The sequence below is a fragment of the Uloborus diversus genome, chromosome 3 (assembly GCF_026930045.1).
Source record: "Uloborus diversus isolate 005 chromosome 3, Udiv.v.3.1, whole genome shotgun sequence".
Taxonomy (NCBI): Eukaryota; Metazoa; Arthropoda; class Arachnida; order Araneae; family Uloboridae; genus Uloborus; species Uloborus diversus.
Window position 1 is genome coordinate 104,197,764 of NC_072733.1, and position 27,197 is coordinate 104,224,960.

Sequence of the window (27,197 nt, forward strand, 5' to 3'; positions counted from 1 at the left end):
TAAAGGAAGTTCTTAATAGCTTAGTTGCACAAAAAGATATGAATGTAGGCGATAAGTGGCAAACGTTGTTTTAGAAAAGTTCTGAGTTACCAAATTTGCTTAAAGTTGTTTCCTTTTATCTTAGCATTCCACCATATAATTCATTTGTTGAACAAGTATTTTCACATATGAATTTGAAGTGGACTGACGTACGAAACAAGTGTTCTGTTCAGTTAATTAAAGCAGAACTTATTGAGGCTATCAATTCATTAAACACACATTGCAATGAATTTTATAACAACTTGAAGACACAAAAATTTGCTACAGGACTAAAATCAAATAGCACGGTTTTTGAAGACATAGGATTGATCCATATTAAAACATAATAATCATTAAGAGTTAGAATTTCAGACTGTATTTGTTACCTTCTTTTACTTGTTCAAATTGTGAGTTTAAATTCTATGTCTTTACCTCAAAGCCAGAGGAGCGTAAGTCACATTATGATAATTCTACACAGGGAAAACTTTTTTCTGGCGCATGCAAAGGATGGGACACATGCTCTTTTAATGCTGATAAAAAATTGAAAAGGAATTTTTTTTAAGAATTACGTTCACATGGTTTGATGTGGGATAGGCTTCCTACATACAATGAACTAATAAACAGAAAATCACAATTTTTGGACTTACGTCCTTCTTGCTCTAAGGTACAGAATTGTAAAATGCACATATGTAGGGAATTAAAATTATTTTACTCATTCAGATTTCTCAATTGGTTGGTGTCGTATTAAAAAACAAATTTTGCTCCATGATTCCTTACATTACTATTTCAAATAAGGTAATCACACTTAACAAGAAAAATTTTAGATTGTACCGTTTCTCTTATAGTGAACGCAAGTAAAAAACTAATTAGCACCTGTTCCTATCAATGTTGACCTGTATACTAACTTCGTTCCATTGCTTGCTTTATTCTTTGAGTTCGAGTTCCTTCAAAAATGTGCTCACACATAAACATCAGAATACCGAAAGGAATCTTCTGGTTGTTTATCACCCCTTAAAATAAATCATTACCAGTAATTGACCTCAACCTCAAAAATACCCTCCCCCCATTCACTCCTAGAAGCCTGTCCCATATTTACAGTTCTTAAATCTGGCAAACCTGCAGTAATGTGATGTTAATAAAACCATGGCTACCTGCAATCGGTTTGCCCTCGCGCTCATTTAATGACCGTCCAAAGAGCAGAAAAAGTGCGTACAACAAGAACTTGCATTTTCTGCCACATCCTTCATTTGGCGCTGATCTCCTAGGGTTCCATGCGGGATTTAAAGGAATAGCAACAGTAAAATAACCAATGCGTAAAGGCTTGATTTCAAAGAGCATAAAGGTTTAAGTCTTGGTAAAACAAAATATCCATCAAAATACATTGCATAGTAATGTGTTCGCATTTATAATACATATAAAACAGCTACAACAATTAGTTTTTTAGTCATAACGTATGCAGTCTTTGAAACTGTACAATCACATGAAACTTTCTTTAGGTTCTACTTTTTATGAACTTCGGGAAAACTTCCTTTGCATTAAATTTGTCATATTATCATCTAGAATCACTTCAATCATGTAAGACAATTTTTATGAATGAATAATTGTTCGAAATACATTTGTCCTCTTATACTAATTACTGGCACACAAATAAATTGGTTGATTTCTCAAGACAATATTACATTTATTTATATTCAAATAATTATTTATTGTTTTATTTCTAAGCAAACTTCAACAGATACATATGAGAGCTATTTAACTGCAGCATTGAATGCTAAAAATTATTCTAAAAATATTTTCAATTATTTCAGGCAAGTGGAACAATTGCGTTTGCAAAATGGACTGCCAAAAGAATGATTAGTTACTGTTATTAGTATTGGAACCCAGATTAAATACAAATGCAGATACATATACAATTACATATTTTTGCTTCCTTTGACTTTAGTACATATAAATGCATGAAAACGGAAATTTTTTTAAATAAATCCATATTAAGGAGTTATTAATTAGTTTTTAGGGGATTTTTCTTAGAAACATGAAGACATTTTATTTTCATAACGTAACCAGGTGCAAAATATACAGCAATATTACAAATGACGAGATCCATACAAAAATGAAAACAATAAAAACATGATAACAATAGTCCAACGATTCTCAATCGGTAGTCCGGAGAACTGGCACCGGTCCGCAGAAAAAATTGGATTAGTCGTCAGAGACTTTCACTCTCCCAGGTAAAAAAAAGAGGGGGGGGGGGGATCGAAATTTGCTGCTCATTTCAAATGTTTTCCAGTACATTTTCAAGAATGACTTTAAAAGAAAAAAAGTCAAGTTATTCCAAAAAACTTACAGTAAAATGAAAATTCAAGTCTACGAATTCAAATGCAGTTAACAATGTCTGGTATCCCCATTGAAGAATTGGATACTGTATATTGTTACATCGAAAGAGGCATTCAAATAAATTTTCTTTCAGGCCTGTATCTATAAATTTTGAGGGCCCCTGCAACAAAATATGTGGGGCCCCTTCCCACAGGCCAGCATTTTTTTTTTCAACGTTAATAATTCTTAGTGCTAGTTTTTTTTTTTTTTTTTCAATTTCTTGGGTGGGTTGTAATGTACCTAGACTTTAATCGGATTTCTTTGTGATTAAAATTGTGCATTAAATATTTAGTCATTCTTTGTTTCAAAGATCTATAACTTTAAAAAATGAATGCGTTTACACGCAGGTTACCTTAGCTTCAAATCCTGACGGTGAGATAAAAGTAGTAGATTGAAAGTAGTTCAAGTATTTAAGAATCATTGATGTTGCCCAAAATATTTGCTGATTTTTTCGTACTTTAAAATGATCTGTTTAGAAAGACAGCATCTGAGAATTCAAATACCAAATACATTGAATCCTGGTTCAATCAAATGTATGTTTGAAAAAAATGTAGTGGGAAATGTGTGTGAGGAAAAAATAAATTTTTTACCTTTCTTCTCTGCTTTATAAAAGAAGATACTATATCAGAGAAAAATTTTTTTTTTTTTTTTTTGTTTTCTATTTTCCTTACTTTTGTTTTAAGCCAGAGTTTGCAAGAATGAAAGCCGACTCTTCTGTTACCTATTGAAACTACATCTATAGTAGCGCCGAAGAAAAAGTAAAACTTAAATTAAGATGTAGTGGGATGCAGGCCCGTCATTTAGAATTTGTGTAGATGGTGGAGAGGGGAAAAGATTGAATACTATATAGTATACTAGCTTACTACCTGGCATTGCCTGGGTGCTTCTCAATGCAACATACCTTTTCGATAATTAAATAGATGAATTCTATTTAAATGACAGTAAAAAACTGCATTCACATCACTCTAGGCTCAAATCTTCAAAAGACTGTAAATAGCACAGAAAGTCGAGCATTTGCAGAAAAAATAGCATCAAGTAAAAATGAAAAAGCATGAGGCATGTTATCGGGGTTCTGTCAACGATATTCTTTGGTTCTGTTGTGTCCATTGGCAGGTTGTCTGCGGTTAAATCAGACGGGCGGCACATCCAATGTCTTAATGCAGAGACAAATGATTGTCTTGTACATCTTGTGGGACAACCTTTTACGTGATGCTTCAAATACGAAAACCGTTGTGCTGCCTTTGAAGGTTTTGTTTACCCCAAGACATTAAATCATGCTCTTCACATACATTTTAGTCTGGAAAAAAAATCATGGAATAGAGTCGTGAGTAAAATTCAATGGCTTTTATCGGTTACAAATACATGCAAAATATGACACCGTTACAATATTTTCAGATATGAAAATCATCCTCAATGGCCCAAAAGCTGAACAGATAGTCCACTGTACAGAAAATAAGGAATTCAGTCATTGTTATTAATAGCTGTTAGCATTCCCTTTTATGGATTTTCTGATGGTGTTTTTACTTTCAAGGTTTCACATGTTAGGTTGACTCATTTTATAAGTTTTTGTAAGTGTTCAGGTATGCAAGCACATTCTGTAAAAAAAAAACGTTCACTTAGTATAAATAACTTCACAAAATGCGTCTGTTTTCCCTTTCCATGGCGATTTAGTGGCATGCCATGGAGTAAAATTTGCTAAGTGTTAATTGCATAAAAAGACGTATATCAGCCACATTTTATTTTCTTATATTTATGTTAAATTTCTATTTTCGTAGGTAAAAATGACAGTTAGACATTAATATTGGTGCCTTGCAACGATTTAAAATTTGTTTTGATTAAAATTTCATTTCAAATTTTTAAAACCTCACACTTGCCATATATGTTGCACATGATGACTCAAACTGATGCACTTATTTAAGTTTGCTGCTCTAAAGTATTCCTTTGAGAATATCGAAATTTTAATTTACAGAGGCACAGTCGTCATGAGGGGTAGGAATGGTTCCATAATAGTTACCACAGATATAGTTACAGTTATTATTTTAAGTTACATAAAGCAATAAAAATGGAGTATGTGGACGCAAACTTATGGAACTATATAAAACCCGTCAGTTGAACTGCCTTATAGAGAAATAGGCATGCACATTTTGGTCACAATCCGTGTCTTTTTTTAAAATTATTTGCAGGCCATGAAATTAAAAGAAAGAAAAAAAGTCTTGTTTCTACTTACAACTGTATAATAGACAATTCTTTTGTTTATGTTTTACAAAAGCTTGTTGCACATTCTGTTCCCCTTATCTGCAGTTTCAAAACGAAGGAAATGTATTTCAACGTTTAAAAATGGAATCCAAATACTAAAAAGTTAAAATATTCAAAATTTTCAAAATTCATAAATTTAACTCAAATCCTGCTCCTAAATACAATTCTTAGTCCCCCTTCCAGCAGCAAAATGAACTGCATTTTTGAGTGAACCCAACCTTAAGCATGCAACATAAAGCTATCTATATGGGAAATAGGTAAATTTCACATGCATTTAAAATACTTAATCGCCTGCACTTCTGACCTATTGATCGGATACAGAACTTAAGTCTCACTGGAGATTTTAATTTCTTGAAGTTTAAAGAATGATGCATTGCGATTAGTGGTTATACGTGAGATACAAATTGTTTCATCTTATCCCTCCACTGTGTGCTTCTATTACACTGATACGTATCCATTTTTATCTTACAGCATTTTTTCAATGACAGATGAATTACTTAGTGGTAGTTACAAACTTCCAATATTTTCCGATTGTTTACAATAAAAGTTATCGAACCGAGAGTCTTGTAATTGGGAATGGAGCTTTGCTCAACTAACTTCACGATGAAGACTAAAAAGAAAAAACTTTATAATGTGGCATAATATTTCATCATGCCCTTTTTTCAGTAGCAATATCTTCGCATCAAAAGTTGCCTCATACCCGCTAACTGGTTTTAAATTATTGCTAGTCATCGAAGATGCTCCATCACGTGTACTGTTGCTTCGAGCTTTAAAGTAACATAAAATTTTAAATGATTAAGAAATTTGTTTACATAAAAAATGGAGACATTTTATGTATTTTAAAAGCTTAAATTTAAATTAATATTTCTTTGCATTTTTTCAAACTTTAAACTTTTACCCCTCCAAAACTATATGAATTCCACCATATTAAATTTCTGTGTGGTTTTGTGGGTCTAAAGCTGCACAGTCTGTTATTTTACCACACATTAGCAATCCTAGTATGGTAGTTTATGTACATGTAATGAACCCCATGACTATCCCCTTCCACCTTGAAAGATAAATTCAATCTACGCCTATGCACAAAAATGATTATTTTGCAATTCATTAGCCATATTAGTATTTTTACCACTGATCTTTGATAACCTGGAGCGATTTCTGTTAAACTTAGGTAAACCGAATTAAGTAAATCATGGAAAAGTATAAATAACATTTACATATTGATTTGTTTGAGAATAATACAATAATAAATTAAATTTCCATTGCAAGGATATCATTTTAATATAAGTTTAGTATTCTAATGCTAAAACTGTTGAAGATTGTACTTCGATAATAAATGCATTTTTAATACCTATCTCAGTTTGGTGTTTTCTGTGCTGTTTATGTAGAAAATACAGGTCAAAATTTCGTTTGTTGTTACTGTATTAATACTTGAAAACTTATTAGCGAAATGCGCAAGCAAATTGAAGAAGAAGCGACGGTGATTTCAATACATCCCTGTGTCTTTGCAGGGAGCAAATTAAGAACTACTAAAAGACAGCATTTCATTTTCGTTCAGCTTTCTTGTAAACATGCTCTACGCTTTTCACTAATCAACATTAACGGCCACTGTTGAGGATACTTTTTGTGTTGATAGCATTTAAAATATCTCCTGGTGGTTATATGATGCTAACCATTTTCATTTGCTTTGAACCAAGGTTCACAAATTTAATGATTAGTTAAACTTTGAAGAAACTTCATTTCAGTCATTTTTACAGGCTTTTTATTCAGACCAAATTCCTAACAATACAATAATTCGTTAGTGTCAAAAAGAGCAATTTTATGATTAAAAATATAAAATTGAACCTCTTTGGATCTTTTTTAAATTCCAAAAACCAGCCTATATGAATTCTTGAGCAACAATTTAACTCTGTGCCAAATTTGGAAGAAATTCGACTAAAACTGTAGATTTGTATAAAGAGCATACACGCACACAAACACACTCACAAACATACAATCATTTATATATATACAGATACTCAATGCTAATTGTACCAAAAAACAACAAAACCTGCACTTACTTACATGTAATACATTAATTTCCGAAAGAGGGGGGGGGGGCAGTTCTGCCCTCCAGATCCCCCTAAATAGCGGGCCTAGTTCAATGTTCTGATGTAATTGAATCTGTGTCAAATTTTAATTTTCAAGAACACAAAGTTGATCAATTTTATTTCCTGTTCAATACATTTTATTATAATTCCTTACATGATAAGTTATAATAATATTTATTTTTTAAGAATGAAACATACTCAAATAATCATGCAATATAAAAATAAAAGCAATAATCAACAAAAAACTATTGCAACAAAAATTTCCAGGAAAAAAAGAAAGAATAAGAGGAGGAGGAATGATGGATATAAAAGCCATAGTATTTGCAGCTCATTAAAAAAAAGTTTTTTATTCTAATTAATTTAAATTGTTTATATTTTAATATTTTACATTACAGAAATTCAACTTTTTTCCAAAAAAAAAAAAGAATAACAATAATAATAATTTAACAAATATAAGCAAAAAAGATCATTTGAATACGTAATTCAAACATTACGGGACGGGAAATTATTTTGAAAAAAAGTAGAACACATAAAATAAATGTGCAATTTAACATCGTAAGTTGTGTTTCGATTAATAATGCATGAATTGAAAAATTAGCGGTAAGAAATATCGCAATTTACACTGAAAAGCAAGCAAAAATGAGGTTTCCATAATAGAATTGCATGTAAGCAGACCCTATGAAGGCAGTGTCGCGAGCAGCAAAAACGATGATTTTGCCTTGTACGCGATTTATTTTGTTCTCGTTCGCGTTTGGACAGCCATTTAACTTACCGGCGGTTTTGCACGTCTTATCACGCCGTAGCAAGATCATGTCGCCAGCGTTTTACAGGTATTTTTCTGACACTAAATTTTCGTTGTCAAACGGTCCAAGGCGTAGAATCCTGCGTTTCCTTTCCCCTCTCCTGAGAGCGGCACCCCGGAGCGCAGGGGCCCACCTTCTGTATTCACAAACGCAAACAATGCCATTCATCAGGTTGGGGTTTCAAGGTTCAGTGCATCCTTCTTATCAACGCAAAGATTTCTAAGCAAACCTTCTTGCTATTTATTTTAAGCATCTGCTAAAAGCAAAACTGTATTCCAAGAATGAAATATCCACTTCTCTTTCTTCTAAACTTAAAATTTACATGTAATTAATAATTGTGCTGTAAATGAATGCAACATAATTTAAACGACGACAATGACATTCAATTACATTTCAAATAAATTAATAAATAAAACCCGTGAGATTTCAAATTGAACGAAAACAAACTAAGTATCCTTTTGGAAATAAATTTATAGCTACGGCTTTATTCGTTACTAACATGTAATTTAGGAACTTTAAGTGTTATAAAATCACAATGCTGTAAAGAAAACCAGAGCGGAAGTACATGTAAAAGATCAATTTTCAACTTTTATGTGCACTTACGTCGCGTTTTACGCACATTTAGGCAGATGTTGTACTCAAAACACATTATAAAAAATAAAAAAAAAGGGATATTTTTTCAAATTCATTTACTCTTAACTGATTGGCCTTAGTTTTGGTCGCAAATTTTAATCGTTAATATCAGAAACATTTTAAATTCAGCGATTCTGTCTAATACTTCAGCTTATAGTTATTTTAATCACAAAGAAAAACAAACAATTATCTCTTAGCATAAATTTCAATTCTGTATAAGTAAAAAAAAAAAAAACTAAATAAACAATATATAGTAAGAGCAAAAATTTTGCACTACACCAGGCAGCTATTGTGTTAACTTTTATAGAAAAAAAAAACTTCAGTTGTTAGCAAAGAACAATAATATTTTTTTTTTATTGTTATTAAAAATGAAAAGGTAAATAAAAATGAATAGTTTTCCAAAAAAAAAAAAAGAATTCAAAAATTAAATAGTTTGTAGCTTTTTCTTCTCAATAAAAAATACAGAGCCTCGGAATTTTTTTCATTGAGAGGGGGAAGAAATTCAGAAGAATGGGACCTGACTCTTAGTAAAGGAAACTTCAATGGAGTTAGAACAAACAACGTAAGTAGAAGCACAAATTTGAAAATTACAGCAGACACGTGTTTCGGCGTTACAGGGAACGCCTTTTTACGTTCCCTGTAACGCCGAAACACGTGTCTGCTGTAATTTTCAAATTTGTGCTTCTACTTACGTTGTTTGTTCTGACTTTACTATTCAGCACAAAGGTATTTATTTATCTTATTCAATGGAGTTGCTTGAGTCTACAGTATTTTGTAAGAAGAGGGAAATGGGGAAAAGGCTGAGAATTTAAAACCATTTTTTTTATAAAGAAAGGAATAATAATAAATAGAGTAAAATAAATAAAAGTTTAAATCGTTTCATAATTAAAATAAAACTTCAGCAGAGCTTAACTATTTGTACTTTATTAAGCAACAAATCCAGAATTTTCATTGATCTCAATTTGCCCAAAGCCTGATATTTATCTCAAATCAGTTTAATCTGTGCGATTGCTAGATACCAGTCATATAATCTTTCAATTCCTTGGAACAACTTATGCAAAAATAATTATACAACCTTGATTTTTATAGAAAAATCATCGGAAATTCAGCCATAATCTTTTAATTAAAAAATTTAAATTTTCTCAAAAACTTCAATTATTTTGAAAAATTAACCGTCTTCTACACTTTGACATAAGACAATCTTTAATGCCAGTACAATAAAAGTTAGCTATCATCCAAATATCTTTTCATTTTAAGCAATCCAGAAATATGATTGTGTGTTGATAACGGAAAAGGTTTGCAAAATGTGGATCCCCCCCCCCCACACACACACAACACATTTTAGTTCTAAGAAAATATATCTCAATTTACTCTGCAGTTCATTATAGAATTTGTATTTTTCAAAGATGAGCCATTTTACTCAACTTTGAACGCTTAGATACATAGTTATGAATGAAATTGCATTCCGGTAAATGGGTCTCTTAGAGAAAAAAGTGATAAATAGTTGATTTGAGGGAATATTTTACATTTCAATGGAATTTTTCTTGTAACAAGTGGTTTTTTTTTTTTTTTTTTTGGTTATTGATCTGGCAGATTTTTCTGAAAAGTTAATAGAACTCTCATTATATCGTGCGTTTAAATGAATAGCGCTTTTAATCAGTCTCATGAAAATTCAAAGATGATCACATTTCTCAGTTTTTTTTTTTTTTTTTTTTTTGACTTCTATATTTTGCTTCTTTCTCAACAAGCGCGATAAAATGACCGCCTTGGTAATTATCTGATTTGACTTTTTTTTAGCTCCAGTTACACGCTTTTTTTTTTTAATTTTCAAGCCAAGGTTTTGCTTGTAGTAAATATCAAAGAAAAATCTCTGAGACCAATTCTTTCAGCAAAATTTCAAACGATCAAAAAATAAAAAGATTAATAAATAATAATAAGGACAATATGTAGAAGAAAAGAAAACCATGTAACCAACGGAAGAAATTCAAGCAGAAATTCTATTCCAAAAACACATTGTACTACACTCATGGCATTGATCTGGAAGATACACTATTTTTAATTTTACAAAGAAGAGTTTTGCCCTCGATAGCTTCAACACACATTTTATTTACGGTTAATGAAAAAACCTACAAAATGCATATCCATTCTGGCATTGTACTTCTAAAAGACTTTTGTAGAAGGATAGTATATTTTTGTCCAGAATCTTATTTTGCTTCATTCTTTTTCACTTTCTAATATCAATATACTAAAGGAACTAGTAAGATTCAACAGTGTTTCTTTAATAGTAGCTTTGTTAAATACGCCATAATTCAGTGAATGTTGGATATAGTATTTGTTTTCCGATTTTCAAACAGGATCCTAGACAGTCCCGATTTTCATTCCAAAACCCAGTGTCCCGGCCAGTTTACTTCACGTCTCGGTAAAATATAAGTTTCACTACAGATGACCAAAAAAATATTAAAATAATTAACCGTGAAGGGTTATTTAAAATAATAAATTTGTCATTTCTGTACCTCGTAGTCGGTCCAAAAATTTTAATTTTCTGTTTATTACTGCTAGGGTTCGCCGATATAAATCATGATCGATTTATATCATGATATATATCCGATATTTATTCTGAGAATATCATGATATTTTCGATATTTATTTTTCCAACTACGGTATTTTCAATATAAAAATTATATTAATCATAGTAATATCGCTCATTTATTATTAAAAATAACCAAAAAGTTATGTACTATAGTTTTATGATGTATTAATACACATTAATATAACAAAATAATATATTCTTTTTTTATATTTTATTCATAAAATTATTAATAATGTAATACTTTTAATGCATATTAAAAGTGCCTAGTTAAATATTAAACATTGGTTGGAAAAAAAGAAAATGTCTTATGACTGTGCTCCTGACTGTTGCATATTGTTTTTTTCTGAATCATATAACTGTGTAAAAGTAGCTAACAGAAGACAAATGAGTAGAACAGCTAATGGTATATTAACTCTATTAAAATTGACTAAAATGTAAAATGAAATATTAGATATGAATAATTAAAGAAATCTTAATTTTAAGTCTACATATTATAATAATAATTAAAGAGTGATTTGAGGATGCATTTACTATTTTTAAGACATTAGTTTGTGTTGATTGAAAATATCGGATATATATTAAAATATCGGATATTTTAGATATTTTCGAAAATTGCACTCACCAGACATATTTTTTTCTCTCATGTAAAGTAGCGTATGTGACTCACGTTAGTTTAGCTCTGAGGTACAGATTTGTAATTTATGACCTGTAAAATTACTATCGAATTAGCTTGTAAGGAATTTTACAAAAATATTTAAAACAAAAAAAAAAAAGACTTCCTAAAGAAGTCCTAGCCAATGCAAAAAACATGTAAATATTGTTCAAAATTCAATTCCTTATTTCTTGCTAAAGTAACTTCAAAAGATTAACGTTTACAAAATAAATTGTTTAAATGTATCTGCTTGTGCCATGTATCATTTATTACTCCTGGTTTAGGCTGATAATTGGTAATCATTTATTCTTAACATTTAGAATGAACTACCTTCTAAAACACTCTGAAAACCAGCCGGAATGTGTACCTTTTGAAATACCCACGATTGGGGGGGGGGGTGTCCTGGTTAAACATTTCGGAAATAAGTAAATATAAGCCTAGGTATACCGCTATTACGATCACTTAGTCTCAAATATGGCGAGATTCGAAACATACTAAAAATGCACAAATAAAGAAATAAATATACATATACAAACATAGTATGTAAAAAGTATGCATAGATGTATAAATTTGCTGTGCTTTTTTCCCCCAGGGTTAAAAGAAAAACAACGAATTGCTATTGCGCGGAAGGGGGGAGGGAATTCCTTTATTTTGCTTTTTATTATTACGCATCATTTCAGGTTATGCGAAACATTGCAATCACAACTAAATGCATTCATAGATGAAGAGGCTCCATTGTAGCCTTGAAATAGCTATATGCTGTATTTTGTTCCAATATTTGTGATTTATTTACGTTGTTTTTTCACCTTAATCATAACTAAATGCATTTAGCTATTTCATATTGCAATAACTTGTTCCAAATATTGTTTTATATATGTTGAATATGAGTAGTTAAATTCAATAATAAAATATGTGAATAGTAATTTAGAGTAGTAGTAGGAGATAGTAATTCCAGAGGTTTAAAATCTAGATTATTACTTCATAAATATTACAGAAATTTGTGTTTTGTAAAACACGACTGGCTGAAAGGAACTCAACTCCTGTTTGCTACACGTGTTGAGGGGAGAAATGGGCGGGACGGACCTTGGCAGCATGTCTGGAGGAGTTCGACTCTTCCCTGCAACACGCGTTGAAAAGAAAGGGGTTGAGTTTTGACAGCACGTCCGTCAAAAGGGATTAAGTGCTTTTTCTCTCCTTCCGAAAGGGGGAGGAAATTTCAAGATAAAAAGTATTGACCATTTCGAGCAGATAGCCATGTTACCAAGGTGACCTCTTCCAGGTGAAATTCCACACCTATGTCAAACCACCAATGAGTTAAGGAGCTCGAGGGGAGGTTAATCGAAGAAAGCCATGGTTTATCTTACTTCTACTGCATACTGTTGATATCTTAAGCATAAGAAAAAAAATAACATTTACTCTGCTCTATTTCATTTTCTGCATTACTTGTGATTGAAAAAAACAATGTTTGCTTTGAGCAATATTTCGTTACATTTACTTCTAACTTAAAATGCATATGTCTTCCAAAGTTATAATCATTTTGTAAGACAGTGCAATCAACTTCCAAAAAGTGCAAATAAATTGCTTTGAATAATTTCAACTGTTCTAGAGTATTTGAAAATTATTTAAGTTTTTGAAATTGTTTGAAAAGTTCTTCAGTTTTGTCCCTTATCAAGAAAATAAGTATGAATTGTCCAAACGGCCAGACTATTACTATTTCGTTCTTATTTTTTGAATCTCTACACCATTTCTTTTAAACCCTTTTGTACAATTTTTATACTGTAGGGTATTTGATGAAAGGGGCGGGGGGGGGGGGGATGTTAGGGAAATGATCAAAAACAAACTACACTAAAAGCCAATATTAGCAAATGATGAAATGCTTCTTTTCTCCTCTCTCGCTTTTCCTCTCTGTCGATTAATGTCAAAGATTTGAGGAGCAAGCTATTTTTATTTTGATTGGTCTTGATTTGCAAAAGAATGTGTAACTTTTAAAGACTTTGTTTGCCTATTTTTCTTCATATTTTTGCAGTCTCAATTACTCCATATGAGGCCTCAAAATACAGATTTTTATATCTATTTTTTCCAAAAAATTTCCTGTGGGAGAAACCCCTGGACCTCTAAAATTATTGACTTAAGGGGACACTCCTTACCACTACAAGGTGAATAAAAAAATAAGAAGAAATTAAATAAAAACAACAACAGTCCAACTGTGGAATCATTAAAAACACAAGACAAAACACATCTTCTATGTTAAATACTTTTACACGTATGTGCGTCTACATGTATTTAAGTGTGTGCGTGTTAGGGCAACGTGCAAATTCGGACACCTCCCGAAAAATTTCTGGATACGGCCTTGAATTTTTCACTTACAATCGCCGCCTCTAGTTAGGACTCGACCGATGCATTGGCCTGGCCGATGCATCGGCGCCGATGGTTCAACAATTTTGCCATCGGCATCGGCCGCCGATGCTAACTTGCAGGAAACATCGGCCCATCGGCCTTAACATACATCGAAAAGCCGATGGAATTGGCCGATGTTTTTGAAAAAAAAAGGACCTTTGTTGTTTTACTTTTTAATACAAAGTAAAGGGAGTTATTGTTTTCATATAAAGTTGTTTACTTAAATTTCAATATGAATTTCTTATTTAGTCACACCTGAAAGAGTTTTTAATACTGCATTCAGGTACCAAACAAGTTAATTATTGCGTTGTTTTTTGCGGCTGGATGTACGTGTGTATCTCTCATAAGTCATAACCCAAAAATGGTAAGCTGTAGAAGGCTAAAATTTTGCATGTGGGGTGTGCGTACGTTCCAGTTGTGCACTTCCCTTTTTTGTTTTCGATCGGGTGTTCTAAAAAGCCTATTTACTCATCTTTTGTGGCTATTTATTACTTATTTCAATGGAAAACTAATATAGCGTCTCAGACTGACGATCATTTGGTGATATGTTGCCGAATTGGAGATCATGGAAAAAACATTTGAGATGGCGAAACCGGTTCTGTTTCATTTTGTTAGATTCCCGTTGAACAGACGGTAATTTTTAATTTTTCGATATTTGTAATATGAATCACAGTAATGCATTCTTTTCTGTATCGCTTCGGCTGAATTAAAAGTTTGGGGCCCGTCGAAATGCATTTTGAGGCCCTATTTCTCTATCACAGAAGTTGTGAAACATTTATCATAAGCGTTTTTGTAACTCTTACGGTGCTCCTATGGTTATGGGGCTTCTCCCGCAATTGCAACATTTGCTATGTTTAAAATTCGCCACTGCACGTCAAAACAAACTCGGGTGCAAGTTTTAAAAGGGTTTTTCAGCTCAATGTTTATGATTGTTTTGAACTCTATTTTTTACGACTATTTTTTGCATTTCCGAGAACGCTTGCGTGCCCCTCATCCCGCTCCCTCAATTTCTGAAATTAAACTCTAGTTGTACTTTTTAGTTGCTTAAAACTAACACTATTCATAAAATTAGAGATTTTTTTTTCAAGCTTTATCTATTGTTTAGGAAGAATTTAGAGCATTAATGAAAGAAATTGATTAAAGACGCTTTGAATGGTGACGTAATTCGGAAGTCAAAGGGAGTTTTGAATTTTTTCTTCGATAGTGCTGAAGTAGATTCAGAATCTCTCGAAGCGTTGGTGGTAGCGTTTCTGTACTAAAAAAATGAGGCCGAACTTGTGACCGAAGTTTAATGTTGTGAGTTACTCCAAAATCAGAGGGTGACCCTCGTAACCCACCCTCGTCGTTTCAAGTATTTCTTAAATAATTAGCGATTATTTATTTTGGTCGAGAAATGTCATTTTGCGTATTTCTTATACTTGTTTTACCTATATTTCGTAATGCGCCATCTTCTTTGCATCAATAATAGCGATCGATTTTTTTTCTGTTGTAAGTTACTATTTTTATGTATTTATATATTTATATAAAATCAATGAATGAGTTATTTTCGTTTTCATCATATTTTTAATAATATGTTATAGAAAAGTTTCAAGGATTTTCTATTATGCAATTTTTTAAATTTCAGAAAATTATTGTTACGTTGAAAAGTTTAATTTGAACTTGTTTGTAGTGCTTCATGAAAGATTAAACAATCAATTTGTTCAATATTACGTGTGCAAACATCAGATCAAGTAGTATATGTATTCAGTTATTAACTTGGTGTAAATATTAAGTTTGTTTATTGTAGCTGCGTTTTAAGAACCTCGCTCTTTTCATGACTATTTCTTTTTTACGCATAATTTATGTCACTGTTTTGCTTTTATAAAAAATGCAAACTTTTCTATTCATAAATTTTAAATAAGTATAAAAATATTCCTATTATGATTTAACATTGTAATTTATCTGTTACCTTTTTTGTTTAATTTGATGACTAAAAAAAGTCTACGTGCAATCTTTCCACTTTAATTGTGTAATTTGTTGACGGTTTCATAGTTTTATTCTTAATTTTTTTTGAATGATTAAACAACATAATTTAATGTTTTTTAACTATGTTTAATGTACTTAAATCCATACATTATTACAATATTAATGAAATCTTAGTGTTCAATATATATGTTCAATTTAAAAACAAAACAAAAACTAATCAATTGGTTATCAAACAGTCTCTTTGTTTTTCTGCTTTTTTTTCTCTCTCTCTTGTTCTTTGTTTTCCATCGTACAGCAGTCAAAAAAGGAGAAGCATAACTACACCCTATACAGATTGTACGTATTACGATCCAAAAGTTCGGGGGACAAGCTGTATAATATCTTACCCAGAATAGTTTACAGTACCGAAGCACATCCACCTTCAAAAGGTCACCTTGAGGGACTATGTACTTCTTCTGTCAGTGTTCATATAACTTTTGGAAACACTCCTGGAAGCCATTTTTGCTAAGTTCTGTGATGCAGAAGAAAGCGGCGTCATTGATTTTTTTATTTTTTTTTGCTGGGAACAGGTAAAAGTCACACGGAGCTAAGTTTGACGAAACGTTATGTTATTTGTTTGTCATATCAGAGTATTGACCAATCGAACCGTGCATCCTCAACATGAAAGTCGCCTTCTTCCCCACGATGAAATTAAAGCAGCAGCGCTAGAGGCCTTACAGGAGGTTGCGATAAATTTCTTCCAGGAGTCCTTCTAAAAGTTATACGAACATTGGCAGAAGTACACTCTCTTAAAAAATTCCAGCGATTTTAACTCAGACTGAGTAAATTTTCACTCCTTTACAGTTTCGAAAACGCACTTTCCTTATAGGAGTGAATTTCATTCCTTTTGCGGAGCGGTTATTTTCACTCCATTTGGATAAGCTAATTTCACTCCCTTTTGATAAGTGTTTTCCACTCTTTTTTAAGACTAAATTAATATCCTAAATGAGTGACTGCTTTCCGTTTTGGAAAGCCGCTATTTCACTCTTTTTTAGAATAAAATAGATTAAATCATTTCACTCTCATTTGGTGAAACTGTTTTTTAAATGTGTTTTCATGTGCTTATGCTGTGTATTTGAATTTAAAACTGTTTTTAAAATTGTTATTTCATTTGAAAAAAAAAATTAGGTTAAAAAAGTGTGAAAAAAAAAAACTGTTTTTAGTGTTTCCGAAGAGGTTGCACAAAAACTGTATGGTAAGTACGAAAACTTTTCTAATTTATTAAAACTTTAACTGGTAATATTTCTTGAACTACTCGTATATCGTTACAAATCACCCACGTGCAATATTACGTACATTTCCGAATTTAAAGATTAAAATAAAATTAAACAAACCCACACAGTTCCAAATAAATAGATTTAAAATTTTGAAACTCTATATTGATATTCTCGGTATGCCTTTTAACATTAATAATGTTTTAAAAGTTACCTCAGTTCAAATTAATTTAAAAAGTCACTCATAAATTATGACAAGATACGTTTGAATTCAATTTTGTTTCTTCGGGGCCATTCATTATTACGTAAGGACAATTTTGGCAATATTTTTGACCTTCCCTTCCCCCTATGTAAGGGTATGTAAGATTCCCTCCCCCCCCCCATCTTACGTAAGATTCTTTTTTTTCTTCACAATAATAAAATAACAAGTATTACATCACTGGGATCGTTCTTAAATTAACTATCATTATTATTTTTTAAAACCTTTTTGAGTAAAGAAATGTTTACTGTAAGGAATCTAGACCGAATGTTTTTTCGACAAATAATTTTTGTATATGATGCGATACTAATTAAAAATAAGACATGCAAAACACTGAGTGATTCTTTTATTATATTTTACACGTTTCATTGTTTGAAACACAAAACAGCTCATCCTATAATACATACTTTTACCTTCCTGAAGCAAATGAAATATAATATTTGCCAAACCACTTGACCGCGGATTTCTAATATAAAATATTGGCTTGGAAAATATTAGTAAGAATGGATCTAACCCCCCCCTCCAAGTAAGGGTATGTAGAGAATTCCCCCCCCCTCCCCGTCAGGACACTTACTTAATGAATTGGATGTTACACATATGAATGAGTGTATTGTACAAAGTTTATGATACTCTTTAAAGTTTATTATACACACAAACAATATTCGATTAATTTAAAATACACGCAGTGGTTGGAGCTCCGACCATCGGGAGCGGATTTGGTATCCGACCTATAGATTTGCGCATGGTCGGGTCTGTAACACCTGCCTAAAATATATATACAGTACACACACACACACCAAAGATGGTAACGGCTGTTTCAAATGTCCTATTTTTGATTCGATGACCGAAACAAAATTGTTGATGAAAGTTTCATTCATTTGGAAGAAAAAGTTACAAAAAGTTCGCCGTAACATTGCACGTGGATGATTTGTAATGATATACGAGCAGTTCAAGAAATATTAACTGTTTCAAGTTTTAATAAAAAAGAAAATTCTTCGCACTTACCATGCAGTTTTTGTGCACTTCCTTCAGAAACCTCACTCGGCAACAAATATTGTTTAAATTCATTAAATGAAGCCATTTAGATAGCGAGATCCACTTGGTACTCACGACCAACGTTGGGTAAGCCTAACGTGGAGGTATAGAAGATTCTCCCTAAACAAAATCACGTGACAGAATCAAACCAATGAAAATGTTTTTGAGTCCTTCTTTTAAAGAATGTTTTTATATTTCGCTCATCAAACGGAGTCTTTCCGAATTTCACGCGAATAAAGAAAAGTTTTAGTCTTGGTTTTTTCGTAAAGCGTCTTTTTTCGATAAAGCTAGCACTCAGAAAGAATGAATGCACCCGCAATAGATTTCACTCTTTTTAAGAGTTATTTTTTCGCTGCATAGTCGTTTAAGATGACCATTTTGTAGATAGATCTACTTTGGTAATGTGAACAATTCAGGGTAATATTTTTTTAGGTACATATGAATGTACTCATAAAATAGAAATTTAGGTCGAAATCTGATTTTTTTTTTTTTTGTGATTACAATTCATTATTCGTAGAAAGGAAGTAAAGTGAATTGAATCAATGAGTTAGGTTCCACGGCACACAGATTCTGGGTTAAATATCGATTTATTTAGTTATATCTATATACACAACAACTATTCACATATGTTCACGTTGATACCATATACGGTGCTCAGTCTTTCACGGTTTTTGTAAATCCACCTTGGGGACCGGGCACTACTCTATCGTTCGTAACAGTCCACCTTTACGACAGGCACAATCTCTCCCGTCTCTACAGCTCTCTTTCAGGATCACGGGCCCAACTCTCCCGCTCCTAAAGTTCAGTTCGGACCTCGCTTGGTCCCGTAGAAAAACCGGCAGCCTCCGCGACCGCAACTGTGTCGTTCTCTCTTCGGTCTTCTCCCCCTTCTCTCCGGTGGGTTCTATTTATAGGGGGTGCCTGACCTTCGGTCAACACGGAGGGCTAGGGGACGCACGTATGCAGTTTTTGGGTCTTGTAGCCCCTTCGCCCTGTCACGTACGCACCTCCGTATGTCGTGCCGACCTAGTCCTAGCCTGACACAATGATCCTTTAAATCCCTGACAAACTTATAAATTTATTTCTGTTAGATTTTTTTTTGAGCAATCACGATTGCTTATTGTTCTCATTTGACTGTCCTTGACATTACGCTGATTTTATTCCCTCCCCCCGACTCTGCAGCACTCCCGCCCACCGTCCTCCGCAGGCGCAACTCCTCCGATCCTGAGCAATGTCCCCCGAAATCCGCTTCTCCTGGTCGGTGGCGTCCATATCCTACACACGCTCATACACACACACGCACACACACGCTTATGTGCATACACAAGTATATGCACACACAAGTCTACACATGCACAAGAACTTACACACGCAGAGAAACACACACGCCTACTTGCATGCACAGGTCAACGCACACATAAGCCTTTACATGCATGCGCGCCTACACACACACACAACTATACACACGTAACCGCCCAGGAGAATGGCAGGTTTGGGGGACAGGAGCAGTTTCTAGAAACAATAACTCCAATGAGTAGGGTCCTGTCGCAACTGGTGATTGCGAAAAACATAATTAAAAATATCAGAATTCAAATTATTTTTTTTTAACTTTTTTTTTTTGCCATCGGCCAACGGCATCGGCCATCGGCAATCGGCCATTTGAGGGAAACAATCGGCCATCGGCCATCTTTGAACAATCGGCCAACAATCAGCATCGGCCCATCGGCCAAAAAATGCCATCGGTCGAGCCCTACCTCTAGTTACAATGCCAACCCTTTATAATTCAGTTTCTGGCCATAGTGTTGCATAACATATTTTACTGAAGCTCCCCAAAGAAGGGTGTCGTTCTAATCAATACTGGATTGCAACTTATGAGTACAGCACTACATGCTCAGAATTTAAGATTTTGTTCCTGAGAATATTGTTTGGCTTCACTTTAACAGACATTAACTAAACATCATTTACAGCGTATTACACCAACTAAAATGTAAATTTTTTTTCCCATGATTAAAGGTAGTTAAACTTACTTTTACATAACATACCGAAAACTATTTACATTTTTAGACATCGCAAATTACTGCACTGAGTGACACTGGAAGAGTGTACTAGGAATGTAGAGGATAAAATGCACCAATGGGGAGCAGGAAGAAGTTAAGTAATTTAACTCAAGTGCTGTATTTATCATTAGTACTAGTTTACCAGGGTTGTCCACCCTCTACGATAAAGGGCACACTCCCCCCTAAATATTGTGAAGACCCCTTCCAAAAGCAAGACCCCCCTTATAAATGAGAAAAATGCCCCTAAAAAAACTCCCCCCTAAAAATTTCAATGCCACAGTCTGCGCCATGACCCCCTTAGGTGGGCACCATTGAGTTTACATCTGTGAAAATGAATATTTAAACATTTTATTAGCTTGATTTTTTTTTGTTATTTCCTTGAAAACACTTTGAATAATAATAATTGGAATTGAAAATGTATAATGAAAAAAAAAATCTATAGATGCAGTTGACTCTCAATAACTCAAAGTTCCTAGGGACAGTCAAAAGGTTTGAGTTATTGGTAGTTAAGTAATAGGAAGTTTCCTCAATAGTTTGAAGAATTTGGGACCCAATGAAAACTTAGAGATATAAGAATATTCGAGTTATAAGCTTTGAATTATTGAGATTCAACTGTATTTGCTGATTTTTTCAGTCTGTTTAATATTAATCGTAACTTTTATTTTTGAGGGCAATATATTTATTTGTTTTTGCTTGCATCTTGAGTTCTTTGTTTAAGGGAAATTTCCTAAAGCTGATTATCTCAACACAAATTTCTAGCACTTAACAGGCTAGAAAACAAATATCTCTCGAAACCATTTTTTTGCTTACAAAAATAATCATACATAAAAGAATTCATTAGATTCATTACATAAAAATAAATAAAACTTTATTACTTACAATTTATATCTATATAATAAACTTACAATCATGATGACAGAGGATCATACAACTCTACTGTTATGTCCAGTTCTTTTGTTTTTCGCTTCACATGCAAATTAAGAACATCTTCTGAATTCAGAAAACTATATACATCAGATGCTGAAAATACATCTTTACCATTAATTTTGGTAATGACATCACCTGGTTGGATACCATGCCTGCAAAGAAAATATTTAGTTATTTAATAATACAGTATAACATGATTTAGAAATAGCTAATTAATTGTTATAGAGATAACTAGAGTCAAATAAAACATCCATAATTTAAAGCTTGGTAGAAAATAAAATATGAAAATTTCATATGCAAATCAACACATTCCCAAAGTCAAAATCCTGAAAAAATATGTAAGTATCATGATTTCGCAGGAGCTTATTTTTTTCCCAAACCATTCAGCTGATGCTTGAGAAAAGGTGACTGGAAAATGTCACAACAATGTGATTTACTAGAATTCATATCTTCGCTCATTACTCAGAGCTAGAAACTTAGGCAAATATAAAGAAGTGTCACAGAAACTGCAGGAGGACTGGAATTAATTCTAAAAACTGTAAATGTGAGACATCACCAGGACAACGGCATTCACATACTACCACAGCAAATGATGACAAAAACTAACGAGTCCTGAAACAGTTTAGAGTGTGACACAAGACAGGTTTTGGTTTGCCGATAAAAGAGCATTGAAAAACACTATAATTGTTCAGGAAAGATCTCACTACAGACAATGTAATTTAATAGTATGAACTGAAATCTGCCTATGGGACTTGGATGGCCCAAAGACATGCAGACAAGATTCTGAGACCTCACATTGTACCATGAGCTACAGCAATTTATGATTTTTTTCTGCAAATGCATCATACTGCCACACATTATATGCAACCTCTTGTGGACAACTTTCTTAAATCTGAAGCACTACAGCGTATGGAGTAGCTAGCATGCTCTCTTGATCTTAATCTGATGGAGAATCTTTGGGACAGATTCGGAACATGTATTGCTGCAAGAACAGAGATTCCTTTTACTCTGCACTCGCCTGTCTTCAAGAGTGAAACCCCAATATCATATTAATAACCTCATCACATCCATGAAATACTGTGAGGCAGTCTTAGCAGTTTTGGAGGCCACGGGACATATTAATCATCCTATATCATTGCCAAACAATACGTTTTCTGTTATTTATACGTAATGCTTTTTCCACAAAGGATAACTTCATGTTCTTTTCACCTTTCCAAAGAATTAAAGCTACAATAATTTTCTGCAATTCATTTTGTAGATCATGTAGTCGTCTTTTGATGGCCGTAAGGCTATTGCACAAAGGTATCTTAACTTTTTTTTTTCCTTGTTCTCTAAATTTTGTTTGCAGTGCAGTTCATATGCTTGGACAGACACCTACTTGCTCATTAAAATATAGGAAGCTTAAATATACAGCAGAGTTAAGATAAAGTGGGAAGAATGATAGGAATACATAACTTAGAAAAGTTTCAAGGGCAATCATAGCCAAAGGTTGTAACTTTCACATGTTATGGCATCAATAATTTTAAAGAGGAGACTGCCAGGAAGTAGATATTTCTACTTCCTGGCAGATAAAGTAGGCAGATAAAGTAGTAGTCCTGGCAGTGAAGATATTTCTTCACTGTTTGAGGAGCTTTCACAAGTCAAGTCTTAAGTTATGCACAGAATATACATTTGTTTACATTAGAAATCCCTTCACTGTAAGACTACATGCTATGCAAAAGGCTGTTGACAATCTCGGAAATCATACCCTTCTGGGATTCAAGTACTTTTCAAGAGACTAAAAATATTTTTCAAGGTACTACCATACAAATACAAATACAAATGTGACGACCAGCAACAGGCTCTGGGCCCAGCTAGGCTGGTCCTAGTCAATTAATTAGTCCCCAATGAAGATCAATGGCCCTCTTAAAGCTATCCACTCCCTTGCTCATTACCGCCTCTTCCGGTAAGCTATTCCAAGTGCCCACGACCCTGCAAAAGTAGTAGTTTTTCCTGATTTCCAAGTTAGCCTGAGATTTAAATAGCTTAAAACAATGACCCCTTGTCCTGCTTTCCCCGCAAAAATTTAATCCATTTACATCTTTCATTTTGATAAATTTAAATAACTGAATCATGTCCCCTCTGACTCTCCTTTGCTCTAGGCTATACATGTTAAGCCTATTAAGTCTGGTATCATAATCTAAATCTGAGAGTCCCCTTACTAATTTAGTTACCCTTCTTTGAACCCTTTCCAATACAAAAATATCTTTCTTCAGATAAGGCGACCAGAACTGCACAGCATACTCCAAATGAGGTCTTACTAAACTCCTATATAAAGGCAGAAGAACTTTCTTAGATTTGTTTGAAATAGATCTGTTGATGAACCCAAGCATTTTGTTGGCTTTGTTACTAGCAATACTGCACTGTTGACTAAACTTGAAGTCCTGATTTATAAAGACACCCAGATCCATAACATTTTCCGCCTGATTTATGACTGAACCCTGTAAACGATATCTCATACGCTTATTTCCATGTCCTAAGTGTAGCACTTGACATTTCCCTACATTAACTACCATACCCCATTTATCTGCCCACTTAGTAATATGATCTAAATCCTCTTGCAGCTGTTTTACTTGTTCTTCATTTTCGACAATCCCCATAACTTTTACATCGTCAGCAAAACAATTCATGCTTCCAGAAATATTTTCATTGATGTCATTCATAAATATAATAAACAAAAGAGGCCCTAAAACTGATCCCTGAGGAACCCCACTTAAAACATCACTCCAATTAGAATGATTTCCTCTCACAACTACTCTTTGCTTCCTACCAGTAAGCCAATTTCTTACCCAAAGTAAAGTTTTTCCTCCTATTCCCATGTCAGCTAACTTGCTGAGAAAAGCAACATGCGGTACCTTGTCAAAAGCTTTTTGAAAATCAATATAAACAACATCCACACATTTTTTGTTATCTAAAGCTGAGGTAACCTTGTCGTAGAAATGCAATAAATTAGTAGTACAGGATTTACCTTTCCTGAAACCATACTGCAAACTAGTCAACAGACTATTAGTCTCTAAGAACATCATGATCTTAATTTTGATCAAAGTTTCGAAAATCTTACAAATCACCGAAGTCAAACTTACAGGTCTATAATTCCCAGCAATACCTTTAGACCCCTTCTTGAAGAGTTGCGTTATGTTAGCCAGCTTCCAGTCCTCTGGCACCGTCCCCGAGTTATAAGAAGCATTGAAAATATTCAAAATAACATCCACTAATTCCTCTGCACATTCTACTAAAATTTTTGGATAAATATTATCTGGTCCCGGAGCTTTAGTTGCTTTAATCTTTTTCAAATGAAATAAAACCTCCTCCCTGGAAAATACAAAATCCTCAAGCTGTATAATAGCTTGTGTCTTGTTAGTGTCAACTGTTGAGATACAGTTATCGTTAAACACACTGGAAAAAAAGTTATTTAGAACATTTGCAATATCCCTATCGTTATGGATTAAATTTCCATACTCATCAACCAAAGGCCCAATTTGACTGTTTCGAGCTTTCCCAGAATTAGCGTAAGCAAAAAACCTCTTAGGATTCCCATCAATGTCATCTGCCAGCCTTTGCTCCAATTCCCTTTTCTGAATCCGTACCAAATACTTAAAATTTCGCCTTGCCTTACTATACTGGAGTCTCTCCGCACTCTGACCAGTTTCTTTAAACTTACGAAAAGTGGCTTGCTTATAATTAAGAGCTTCTTTAGTCTCCCTGGAGAACCACATGGGCCAAATTTTGGTACTAACACCTTTTCTCCTAAATGGAACATAGTCCCCAACGGTTTTAGCAAGTTTATCCTTAAATTCCGTCCATTGCTGATCTACGTCGCTATTTTCCAACCCTGACGAAAAAACCTCTTTCAAGCTCTGCCTAAGTGCAACAAAATCAGTGTCTCTGAAATTGGGCACAAACCTAAAATTATCATCTTTGCACACTTCAAATTTAACCCGGAACCTAATGCTGTTATGATCACTATCTCCAATATGCTCCCCTACACTCAACCCCTGAACAAAACTACCTATGTCACAAAAAACTAGATCCAAAATTGCCTCCTCTCGAGTTCCCTGAGTTACAACTTGATCTAAGAAACAGTCACCAATTACTTTTAAAAATTCTTCTTCTTTGCCATTACCAGAATAAAAATTATTCCAATCAATACCCGGAAAATTGAAATCCCCCATTATGATAACGGATCCCTTACTGGACATGTCACTAATAATACGGTACATCTGTTCATCTTGTCCCTGGTTTGAATTAGGTGGCCTATAAATGTTTCCAAACCGTAGCTTTTTGCCCTTACTGCTCATCAACTCCAGCCAAACCATATCAATATCAGTAGGCTTATCATTTATGACCAATTCATTGCAAATAAAAATACATTTCTACTTAAAACATTGTAGACAGATTTCATTTAATTCAAACATGTAAATAATGGGAAATAATTTAAAAAGTAACAGAATGCAGAACTTCATTTTTTGCAGAAATAACACACTTAAATAAAAGATATACTGGATCGAATGTTCTTGTAAAAAAGTTTGAAAAGCTTGGTCATAAAGAGGAGTAGATACCATGAGGTTTAGCTTTGAAATTTTTACATATATTATACACATTTTACATATATTTCACATACATTCAAAAATCAACAAGCTTAGATTTAAAAAAAAATCATGATTGCAAGGCTATGAGTGCCTTTAACTTTCATGGAAAGAAACCAAAACACCCAAGTTCAGTGATGCAGCCAGAAGGGAGGTTTTGGGGTCCACTCCTCATGAGACCCTTGGTTTTTAACATATATTTCCAATCTCAATACAGCAGTTCATGTACATATAAGGGTGTTTATGACCAAAAACCTCAAACAGAATGGAACTTCTGGCTGAGCTACTGCCTAAATTCTAAATTATTAGAGGTTTGCACATCATTTAATAGTACAGTAACCTGTAAAGTTGACCACCCTTGTAAGTTGACCAATTGTCTATGTTGACCGCTTTTGTCAGGAACGGAATTAGTCCTATCTCATATAATGAAGGAAAACCTCTGTAACTTGACCACCTCTCTATCTTGACCACCTGCCTATCTTGACCACTAATGTACGCCAAATTTGGTTTGAAGTACCGTAAAAAACCCTTTGTAGCAGGCACATAGCTAGAACTTTGTTAAGGGGGGGGGGGGTACAAGGTTGCACAAACTTCAAAAGAGGAGGCATGCTAAAGCAGAATTAGTAGCTGATTATTACACAAGACTAAGATAAATCCAATTAAAACTGATCATTAAAATATGATAATTAACTAAAATTAATAGAGTCATTAGTTAAAATTAGTTAACAAAAAGTTTATGTTAAGTGGTAAATTAATTATTGTCAGTTTGTAAATTAACATTAAACTGAAAGTTATCACATACAAAGTTTCCAAATATGGGTGAACCTCTGTCCTCCTGAAAATAAGTGATATAATTTCTATTAATAAAAAGGGCACAATAAAAGAAAAACGAAAATTGTTCTAGAAATTACTTGGAAAATGCATGCGATAATTTAATAAAATATTAAAGCTTTGTATATTTCAACAAAATGTGTACATTTGTACTTATGCCATTTTATTTGAAAACTAGAAAGTCACCCGTCAAAGCATGACGGGTGAAAATTGCTTCAACTCTTCTTCATTTGAACGAAGCAACTGCCTGTTTGGTGATATTTTGATAGTTGAAAATTTAACTCTAACACCAGTGGATTAACCCTAAACTGCAGTAGATAGCGTTCATTGTTTTTGTTTCTTCATTCCTCTGATATGACACAGTCTTACCAGTAAAACTGCTCAAGTTACTGGATCGAGTTCAGCCTTGTCACAATAAAGCCTTTCCTTGCATGCT

The 27,197-nt window shown here is 33.3% G+C and overlaps 1 protein-coding gene across 2 annotated transcripts in view; it reads right to left on the minus strand.

Moving 5' to 3' along the window:
* Positions 1-1,362: 1,362 nt before the first annotated feature.
* Positions 1,363-27,197, minus strand: part of LOC129218019 (serine protease HTRA2, mitochondrial-like) — a 150,712-nt gene continuing 124,877 nt past the window's right edge. Inside the window, exons 6-7 of one of the 2 annotated variants that reach the window (XM_054852197.1) lie at positions 21,284-21,457; positions 1,363-3,688 (exon numbers count right to left, since the gene is read on the minus strand). In XM_054852197.1, coding sequence (XP_054708172.1) covers positions 21,286-21,457 — 172 coding nt within the window. In that variant the 3' untranslated portion in view covers positions 1,363-3,688; positions 21,284-21,285. Of the gene's footprint in view, positions 3,689-3,736; positions 3,987-21,283; positions 21,458-27,197 lie in introns of those variants that run through there. The other variant, XM_054852198.1, reaches the window with a different exon arrangement.